At 35.3% G+C, this 10,848-nt stretch overlaps 1 protein-coding gene across 1 annotated transcript; it reads left to right on the top strand.

Annotated features, from left to right (window-relative positions):
* Window positions 1-1,672: 1,672 nt before the first annotated feature.
* Window positions 1,673-3,151, top strand: LOC140874430 (uncharacterized). The gene is made up of 6 exons (XM_073277719.1): window positions 1,673-2,006; window positions 2,100-2,255; window positions 2,307-2,371; window positions 2,468-2,546; window positions 2,661-2,785; window positions 3,092-3,151. The coding sequence occupies exons 1-6, from the start codon at window positions 1,673-1,675 to the stop codon at window positions 3,149-3,151; spliced, it is 819 nt and encodes a 272-aa protein (XP_073133820.1).
* Window positions 3,152-10,848: the final 7,697 nt, after the last annotated feature.

Below are 10,848 nucleotides of genomic sequence, written 5' to 3'. Positions count from 1 at the left end.
CCTAATAATTTTCTCATACAATCTAGAGCTAAATTAGATATCAAATCCGTAATTGTTTGATCCCTCTAAATTGTGAAGCAACTATGATTAATATTTTTCTCTTGTGAATTTGTTAATTTGTAGGAACAAAAATTAACTAGATTAAATACAACCGCTTGTGTTTGTATTGTTTAGCTTCATCAATTTCACTAGCTTGAATGTTATCTTGGATTTAAACCTTAATCTCTTGTATTTGGGTTAATTCATTGGTAAAGGTTGATTTAGAACGCTTGTGTCTAATTAACTAAAATTAAGATGAGATAGGAATTAAATTTTCAAAGATGAATATTCAATGAGAATTAATTAATTTTAGAGAATCAATGATCGAGTGAATAACTTCAAGGGTGTAGTCGACCGATACCAAGGCTTGTTTTAATTGATTATTTCGTTATAATTTTAATTCTTGCATGCTAGTTGGTGAAATTTATTTTAATTTGCTTTTAATTTTTCAAAATCTAAAAACCACCCTTTATTTATTTTTAATAATTTTAAGAATACAATGAAATTCACTTTTCTCGTGGGAACGATCCCTACTCTTGCTACTACATATTTATTTGTTTGAGTTGACTTGGGTTAATTTGGGTACGATACGACTAAGTGCTACCAAATTTTGGCGTCGTTGTTGGGGAAGGCGTTTAATTTATTTGTGTTCTTGTTTTATTTTATTTTTATTCTTTCCCACAGTGCTTCTCTGGTTTGTTCATTCTTGCAGATGAATCTTCAGAAGAAGAATAATTTTCCGAAGATCCGGAGATAGAGAGAACGCTCCATAAAAGAAAGAAGGAGGCTCGAAGAAGAAGAAGAAGAAGAAGAAGAAGAAGAAGAAGAAGAAGAAGAAGAAGAGATGGTTGCAAACGCAAATATAAGCTTGAGACAGCTTGGAACCCCCGATCTGAATCAGCAGCTCTTATGCATTATTTTCCCTACTTTAAAAGATAATGCTACTTTTGAGCTAAAATCTGGGCTAATAAACTTGTTGTCTTCTTTTCATGGTCTTACAGGTGAGGATCCCCACAAACATCTGATGAAGTTCCATGTGGTATGCACAAGCATGAAACCACAGGGAGTAACAGAGGAGCAGATTCAATTGAGATCTTTTCCTTTTTCCTTGAAGAATGCTGCAAAGGATTGACTATATTATCTACCCCCTGGATCTATCGCAACCTGGACGGAGATGAAGAGAATATTTTTGGAAAATTATTTCCCAGCTTCGAGAGCGGCGAATATAAAAAAAGAAATCTACGGCATCAAGCAACATATGGGGGAATCACTTCATGAGTATTGGGAGCGGTTCAAGAAGCTTTGTGCTAGCTGTTCGCAACATCATATAAGTGAAAACCTTTTGATTCAATATTGCTATGAATGTTTGTTGCCTCATGACAGGAGCATGGTGGATGCGGCCAATGGAGGAGTTTTTGTGGACAAAACACCACGAGATGCTAGGAACTTAATCGAGAAAATGGCTACAAATTCTCAGCAATTTGGCACCAACAGAAGTGATCCAGCACCCAGAAGGAATAATGAGGTAAATATTTCTTCTCTTGAACAACAACTGATTGATCTGAAGTCTCTTGTGCGTCAACTTGCTGTAGGGAATGGACAAAATGTGAAAAAGTGTAGAATTTGTGTTGCGATGGGGCATTCAACTGAGATGTGCCCCACTCTTCAAGAGGAAATAGTCGAACAAGTCAATGCAACAGGAGGATTTCCGGGGTCACCACAGCGAAATTATTATCCTTATTCGTACACGTACAATCCAGGTTGGAGGGATTATCCAAATCTCAGATATGTAATTACTGCGGTGAACCATCCCCCACCTCAAGTGCAGCCAAATAATCTAGCATATAGGCCGCCATACCCTCCACAACCGCAGCGCCCTCAAATTTCAACCCCTGGTGAGTTTTTAGAAAATATTGTTAAGGATTTTGCCACTAATACTTTGAATTTTCAACATGAGACGAAAGCAAGTATCCAAAAATTGAACACTCAGGTGGGGTAGTTGGAAACCGCAATCAACAAATTGGAAGCACAACATTCTAACAGTTTACCATCTCAGACAGTGCCAGATCCAAAAGATAATGTAAGTGAAATCACTTTGAGGAGTGGAAAGGAGTTGAAGGTTCGTGAAGAAGTAGTGCAAGCGCCAGTAAAGAACGAAGATGACAAGGAATCCAAGGTGGAGGAGGATGAGATCGTTCAAAAAGACACACCAAAAGGTAAGTTTCCTCCCCTTTCTGAGTATAAACATGTAGCCCCTTTTCCCTTAGTGTTGAAGGAGTCTAGGAAAGATGAAGGTATCAAGGAGCTGTATGATACCTTTTGTAGATGTGAGGTAAATATCCCTTTATTAGATGCTATCAAACAAGTACCTCGTTATGCTAAATTTTTTAAAGAGTTATGTACTGCGAAAAGAAAACAAAAATTGAAGGGATGCCATAAAATAGAATTAGGAGAACAGGTCTCTGCTGTGATTCAGAAAAATATACCCGCAAAATGCAAGGATCCAGGTATGTTTTTGACTCCTTGTAAAATAGGAGATGTTCAGCTGGATACAACCATGTTAGATTTAAGAGCATCGATTAATGTAATGTCATATTCTACTTATGCTTCCTTAAAACTAGGGCCCTTGAAGGAAACTGCAATTGTAATTCAGATGATTGATAGATCTACTATTTATCCTAGGGGTCTGCTCGAGGATGTTCTTGTGAAAGTTGATAATTTGGTTTTTCCGGCGGACTTTTATGTGGTTGACATGAAAAATAATGATTTGAATAGTCCAATTTTGCTAGGAAGACCATTTATAAAAACTTCAAAATCTATCATAGATGTTAATAATGGTACTCTCACTATAAAATTTGATGGGGAGATAGTTAAGTTTAATATTTTAGATACCTTGAAAATTTCTTGTTGTGAAAGTGTTGTTAATACTCTTGATATCAATGATCACTTGTCACAAGAAAACAAGAATGTTGTGAATGAGGATAAGTTGAAGAAGGTTATTGCAAGACCTGCTGAGAAGTCTAATTCTAAAATTTTTCTTTTTTATTTGCAGGCATCTAAAACTGAACCAAAACTTCCTCCGGATCGATCAAAAAGAATACCCATGGGATAAGGAAGAAATCATCCAGAGATGGGGATATCAAAGAAATCAAAGCAGAGCAAGCATAGAAAAAATTAATTATGAAAATGTTAAAATGGATAAAGGTGGACAAAGGAACCAGATATGAACCACCATGAGAAATTGAAGCATGTAGTCGGGACAACGACAATAAAAAGAGGCGCTGTTGGGAGGCAACCCAAGGGGAGTATTTTCTTTTCAATTTTATTTTTTTTATTAATTTTTTTTTGCATTTTTACTTACATTGGGGACAATGTAAGATTTAAGTATGGGGGAGAGAACTTAGCCATTCAAGTATAGGATTTAGCCAACTTCGAAAAAAAAATTAGAGCTCATAGTTAGTGATAAATATGACTATTGAAATTCACTAGCCCATGATGATATCTAATTGATGACATGCATGCTTTTGAAAATAGATGATTTTTTAACCTTAAAACACTTTAATTTCCAATACAAATTAGACTTTGATATGGTTGTTGAATATTTTTGAGCACGCATGAGTCATGACTTGTGAATTGTATATGACATAGTGAAGGTCGTGTGAGCCTTGTGATAGTCTTAGGAAGTCGTTGGCCTATCAACCTCCCTTTTGATCTTAATCGGAAAAAAGAGAGAAAAGAATGGAGTAGTAAGGTGAGGGGAGGAATTGGAATGAGGATTGAAATTCTAATCCTACCAATTCCAAGAGCAAAATATGGAGAATGCATGGAGTTGAGGACAACCGGGTGCAATTATTCGGCAATATGAAAAAAAAAAGAAGAGAATTTCTCAATGGTTCAACTTGATTTGTTAGTGTGCAACTTGAGCTGTTATGGGATTTTACATTGAATGGGTCTGTGAAGTGTGCATGATATTTAATGACCATACACACACACACACACACGTTCGGGGCTATATCTCTAGTTGAAATGTCTGGATATTGAACTTGTCCGTTATTAGCATTTTAACGCCTTTATTGATCATGCATTGAGTTAATTTCTGAGGCACACATGTGTAGATCATGGTTATTTTTCAATATGAGATATGAGCTCGAACTTATTCTTGGTTTTGTGTTGCTCGAGGGTGAGCAAAGGTTTAATTATGGGGGAGTTTTATGTAGTTATATTTTCTTATATTTATTTAAATTAAATTGTTATGATTATGTGTATTTTTATTGATTAAATTTATTTTATAGTTCTTAATCATTGTATGTGATTTGATATAGGAAAAGAGAAGAAATGAAGCTAAAGAATGGAAAGAAAGAGCCGAGATAAGTGAAGTGCGAGGCAGAAAAATTCCCGATCGATCGATAACTTTTTACCGATCGAGCGGGAAAAGAAAAGGCAAAATGACGCGGATCAGAGAAATTCTTGCTCGATCTGCAGCTTTTTACCGATCGAGCAAGACTTGAAATTTGAGAAATTATATTTTAATGAGGAAACTTTCTTGAGAAGGACTCTATACTTTAAATATCATCTAGAACTCGAATTGTAATCAGACTTGGATGGCTGAACATGAAAGAATACTCTTCGCGGCTAGGTTTTCATCTTTTCTCCTTTGAATTAATTTCTTTCTTAAGTTTTAATTCTTGGTTGAGGAAGACAAACCCTTGAAGTTTATTTATCTTGTGAGATTTGATTTTCATCGTTTGATTTATATTTGAATATCAAGAGTTGTTTCAAATTGATTGATATGCTTGTGTGTTTAATTATTGGTTTGATAACCTCATAATTTTATCATACAATCTAGAGCTAAATTAGATATCAAATTCGTAATTGTTTGATCCCTCTAATTTGTGAAGCTACTATGATTAATATTGTAAGGTCCAAATCCACTAAACTCACTTACGATGATTTTAAAATAATTTTTATGATTTTATGCCATAAATTGTTTAAGTTATGATTTCATGATATAATTATTTTATGTTTAACGCTTTCGATTAAGTTAATGGTTTCAGGTCGATTTTGATTTTGGAATCATGGGACGAGGCTAACCTACGAACGAGATGATAGAGCGTATTTTTACGAACGTTTTAAGTATAATATTGATATGTTTTTGATGTATGAGTCGGGGGATGGTACTTTTATCAGACGAGTCGGGACGGGTGACTGACTGCATTTTAGAGATGAACACACATTATGTATTGAATGATCATTATCCTATCTATCTACCTGGTTCCCCACCCCATTACTTCCCATGTCCCCTTGTTCCCTTGACTCTCTCTTCTTCCCTATCCTCTACACGATTCTTTCCCCTTCTCTCCATTCTATCATCTTCTCCTTCTTGTTTCTTTATTGAACCTTCATGGTTCTTCAAGAAAGTCACAAGCCAAAGTTCCAAATCTCGTTCTTGGTGTGATTAGCTCATTGCCAAGAATCCAAATCAACTTCGTCTTCATTTCAAGGCAAGTACAAATTTAAAAGATTTTGAAACTCATTCAAGCTATTATGTATTTTGATATGAATTGTTGTGTGTTGAAATATGTATGCATGATTTTCATGAATTTCAAGAGCATGAAGTTATGATTTTACGAGATCGTGAAGCGCAGGTTGTTCTTGTCAAGTACTTGAGTTGATTCAAGAGGTTCATGTTCATTTAAGATTTTAATGTTTTGAAGTTAGTTAAACCATGTTCAATTACAAGAAAATGAGCTTTGATGATTTATGTAGTTAGGATTTTGATTAAAAGAAGTTTATGTTTGAAGTTTGAAGTGTTGAAGTTGTGTTCGGTGGCACCGAATTACCTATAATTGTTATGATTTTGAGGATAACAATCAGGGTAGTGATTTAAATGATATGAGGCCAATTTTATTTTAAAGCTAGCTTATTTATCTACAACTTTCATGTTTTGAGTTTTGTCAAAATAATTTTGGAAGATTGGTCAAAATCACCCCAAAGTGTGTAGAGTGTTTTGATTTCCCGGCAGTGACACATCTGGGGAGAATGAGCATAACCTTTTACTGCAAACTCCAATTGAGGTGCGGTTTTCTGCATTAGAAAGCAGGTTCCAGAGCTACAACTTTCATGTTTACCACTGTTTCAAATTCTGACTTAAAAATAGAGTTTCAGAGCGAGCAAGATGAACCATTTGCGCAAGTCAGGCGCGCCCGCGCCTAGAAGTTGAGCGGCCGCGCCTTGCCTTCAAAATTCATGATTTTTTTATGTTATTTTAGGGTCCTAAATTCATGATTATGATCTTCAAAGGCTTATAAAATATATTTAAGAGTTTCTATGCAAAAAATTTCAAGTTTTAAGTCAAGAACGACAAGAACGACTTACGTGGATCGATTACGCTATGTGATGCATGTAAATGTCTAAGTTTCATTCATGAAACCTATGTTCAATATGAAAGTATGATTTTTATCATCTATGACATGCATGAAGTAATTGAGTAAAGTTTTATGTTCATGAAATGAAAGTTATGACGGAATTTACGATGAAACAATGATGTTTCATAATGAATGAAATGATATAATGAATGATGTTAAGATGAAGCATGATATGATATGTTGATGCATGAAAAGATTTTGATGTCTTATGTGTCTTTGTGGTGGCAAACACAGGATTGATGCTCCAGTTTGGGCTCCGGAGAGGGCCTTTCCAAACATGGCTCATGAGACAGATAAGTACACGGGACTGGTGCTCCGGGATGAGCTTCGGAGAGGGCCTTTCCAAAGAACGAATGTTATGAGGCTTAGTGCCATATGCTTGTTGATCAACAAGAAAAGGATGAATGTGCTCATTATGACGGTTGCCACAATTTCGCATAATTCGTCACCAAATGATGAGTTTATGTTATGTTATGTTACGTTTAAATGATATTTGAAATCTCACGATTTTTACTGCATATACTTGCTGAGTCTTTAGACTCACTATACTTGAATGGTTCAGGTAATGAGGATGACATTTATGCATATGTCGACGAGTTTAATGTCGGACATGAAGAAGAGCAAGGAGTCGAACCGGCGGGCGATGCATGAGTGTGTTATGTGTTGAGTGTGATTTGCTATGTCTTGAGTTATTTGCAACTTTATGATGTATTTTAAGGTTGTAAACAAGTTTTATAAATTTTAAGGTTTGGATTTGGTTTGTAAACTATTCTGAAATATTTTAAGTAAGGTTTGATGTATGCATACATCTTTTAAAAAATTTCTTTTCCGCGTTATTGTAAGGTTATGTTAGTTTTGTAACATCTTCATCGGTTGAGGGTGTTACAAATATTTTCCGCTTGTGAATTTGTTAATTCGTAGGAACAACAAATGACTAGATTAAATACAACCATTTGTGTTTGTATTGTTTAGCTTCATCAATTTCACTAGTTTGAATGCTAACTTGGATTTAAACCTTAATCGCTTGTATTTGGGTTAATTCATTGGTAAGGTATGATTTAGAACGTTTGTGTCTAATTAACTAAAATTTAGGTGAGATAGGAATTAAATTTTCAATGATGAATATTCAATGAGAATTAATTATTTTTAGAGAATCGATGATCGAGTGAATAATTTCAAGGGTGTAGTCGACCGATACCAAGGCTTGTTTTAATTGATTACTTCGTTATAATTTTAATTCTTGCATGCTAGTTGGTAAAATTTATTTTAATTTTCTTTTAATTTTCGGTAGTTAATTTCAAAATCTAAAACCCACCCTTTTATTTATTTTTAATAATTTTAAGAATACAATTAAATTCACTTTTCTCATGGGAACGATCTCTACTCTCGCTACTACATATTTATTTGTTTGAGTTGAGTTGAGTTAATTTGGGTATGATACGACTAAGTGCTACCACGTGGGTAGGTTCTCTTCTGGTTTTTTTTATCATTCCGTTCTTTCTGCTAATCCGTTTTGCGTTGGTGCTCTGGGCGCTTGTTGTTATTCTGTTTATCCCAAGATTTTTCTACAAAATTTCCCAGGTGCCCTTGCTTGATAAGTCTTTTTATTTCTGCCTGTAGGTTAAAATAGTCTTCCGTGGCATGGCCTTTGTCTTTGTGAAACCTGCAGTATTTTTCAGATTGATGCCTTTTTGGGTTTTCTTTCATAGCGTGAGGGGTTTGTAGCAACCCTTGCTGCTCGTCTACCACTAGTATGTCTGTCAGATGAGCGTTGAGTGGGATGCTCTGGGGACGAGGGTTATGCGCCACTCGTCAATCGCTTATCGTCTCTCTTCCCTCCGCCAGGTTTTTCATCATCTCGTTTTCTTTTCATGAAGTAACGTGGTTCTATAACCTCTTCTACCCTGATGTATTTTTTTGCCCTTTCCAACAATTCCTCCAAAGTATTTAGAGGTTTTTCTGCCTGTGTTCTAAAAAACTTGATTAAACCTCGTTTAATCTCGTTTAAGCTTGAAACTTCTCCAAAACGCCTCGTTTCAGCTAAAAAGGGTAAAAAAAAAACTCGTTTCGGCTAAAAACGGTCAAACACATGTTGATCATAATAAGTGTAATTAAATATGCTAAAATGCAATTTTTTAAAATACCAAAATTGATTAATAACACGAAGAAAGAACATGAATTATCAAATTTATTAGTAAGTAATGCTAGCAATGTAAAAATTGTACAATCTTGGATAGTTAAGTGTACCAATGATGAGTATATGTTGTACATATTGAAGAATATTAATACTAATATTTTAACATAGTCTAGTTAAATTGAGTTTGTATTTGATGGTAACGGATATAAAATGAATGATATAATAAATTGAATTAAACTTTGGCAAAACATCAATTCATTCTAGTTAAATTTATTATATTTAGGCATTATTTACTCCATTAATTTGTGTTAGATATTTAAAATTTTACGTTTAAGCTCGTATTAATACCACATACGCTTGCTTACTTTCACGCTTCGATGCGTTTCGCACTTTTTAGAACATATTATTAATTGATAATGAGCTTATTTTTATTATATTATTTTTTAGATATGCAGGAAACTATTAATTAATATAATTTTAATACTTTTATGTTTTTAAGAACTTGAAATTTATTCGTTTAATATTAAATTTATGGTAATTTTATCATTTTATTTATTATTTGAATTAATATAATTAAAATTTTAATAAAAGTTGAAATCGTTTTTTTTTTTTGCGTTTAAACTCGTAGTAATCTCGTTTAAACTTCAAAAACTTACAACTTGACCTTCACGCTTCGACGCGTTTCGCGTTTTTTAGAACCTTGCTTTCTGCTATTGATTCTTTGAATTTCATGTGACGGAGATTCTGCTGCATGATCCCTGCCAGTTGGTCATGACTAACATGCGGAACCTCATGAACGGCCTGAGTGAAGCGATGGACGAATTCCCTTAGGCTTTCTCCTTCTTTCTGGACAATCAAGAACAAGTATGCCGTAGTTTTTGGATATTTTCGATTAATCAAAAACTGGTGAAGGAAGCGTTTGGTAAGTATCTCCAGGGGGTATCTTGTTGAACCAAGTGAGGGCTTGTCCTAATAGGGTAGTTTGGAAGATTTTGCAGTATGATGCGTCGCTGATGTCATAGAGGTCAGCCTTTGTGTAGAATCTGTCCAGGTGATCTTGCGGATCCCCAGTCCCATTGAATTCAGGTAGGTTTGCTATTTTGACCCTTGTAGGCAGTACCTCTGCCAAGATAGCTGTGGTGAATGGACTGCAACGGACGAGCAAAATGGCTACACGACCCTTATCTCCCTTGGTGCAGCACAAGTTCGGACGGTGGGGTGGCGCATGACTATTCGCCTCATCCTCTCAAAGTTTTGTTCCCTTCTGCATGTTCACAGGAAGCACTTCATTAGTTTCGACAACTTCTTTTTCCCGTGGAACCCTCTCTGAGTGATGCGAATGCACCCCTTCACCGGGCGTACCTAGATTTTGCTACCTTGTTGCTAAGCTTCCAGGTACAGTGTCACGGCTTCTGTTGCAGCCTGGATACTGCTTCTTCCAACAACACCTTCAAACCCTCCAGGGTGATCAAGAACTCTTGGTTCCGCTGAGGGGCTGGAGCAGGTTGTTCCTCTTGAGTGTTGCGAGTTATTTGTGATCATGTTTGCATTCTCAACGATGAGGTGACTGTTCCCACAGACAGAGCCAAACTGATGCTACACGAAATCTTGTTACGCTGAAGAAGGTTTTCTGCGTGTTTAAGTCAATTAGAGTAAACCACAACATTAGAAAACCAACTACTCCTTGCGTATTCAATCGAGTAAAATTAGGGTTGTCGTCTACGTCACGAAATGAGGTTAAAGGCGTCGGGGATGCCCGACGAAAACCCTTAGACGCTCAAGTCAGCAATCTACTCAAAATATATACTCATAAAAACTAAAGAGCTTTTAGAGCATAAATTTAGAGAATATGAGTGTACCTCACAAATTAAAGAATTCTTAATGAACCTTGGGCTTTACAAAGTATGGATTTTATAGATGCGAGGCTTCAACTCACCTTATGACTACAAAAACCCATTATAATTTCAACTACTAATTTTAATATTCTAAAACTAAATTAAAAATATTCTTCCCTATATCAAGTTTATATATTCATTGATACATTATAGATTTTTTCTTAAAGGAAAAAAATTTATAATCATCATATGGGACAAAATCTAGGAAAAAAAATCACATTTATTTTGTGAGGCCCAATACCATAAAGTCCAGATACCCCTATAATTTCATTAATGAGTGGCCCAAAAGGCCACCTTGGTCCAGGCCCATCAAATCGGACCACCAAAATCGGAGGATTTCTAGCATTCTGGT

This window comes from Henckelia pumila, chromosome 1 (genome assembly GCF_033568475.1).
Source record: "Henckelia pumila isolate YLH828 chromosome 1, ASM3356847v2, whole genome shotgun sequence".
In the NCBI taxonomy this organism is placed as follows: domain Eukaryota; kingdom Viridiplantae; phylum Streptophyta; class Magnoliopsida; order Lamiales; family Gesneriaceae; genus Henckelia; species Henckelia pumila.
Note: the sequence above shows the minus strand (reverse complement) of the source record. Positions and strands in the feature narration are given on the sequence as shown.

Excerpts from the sequence above, each read along its gene's own strand:
- LOC140874430 (XM_073277719.1), top strand. The coding sequence starts at position 1,673 with ATGGGGCATTCAACTGAGATGTGCCCCACTCTTCAAGAGGAAATAGTC. Across the intron at positions 2,372-2,467 it reads ATACCTTTTGTAGATGTGAG|GGATGCCATAAAATAGAATT; the intron begins GTAAATATCCCT and ends CAAAAATTGAAG. Across the intron at positions 2,547-2,660 it reads CGCAAAATGCAAGGATCCAG|GGCCCTTGAAGGAAACTGCA; the intron begins GTATGTTTTTGA and ends CCTTAAAACTAG.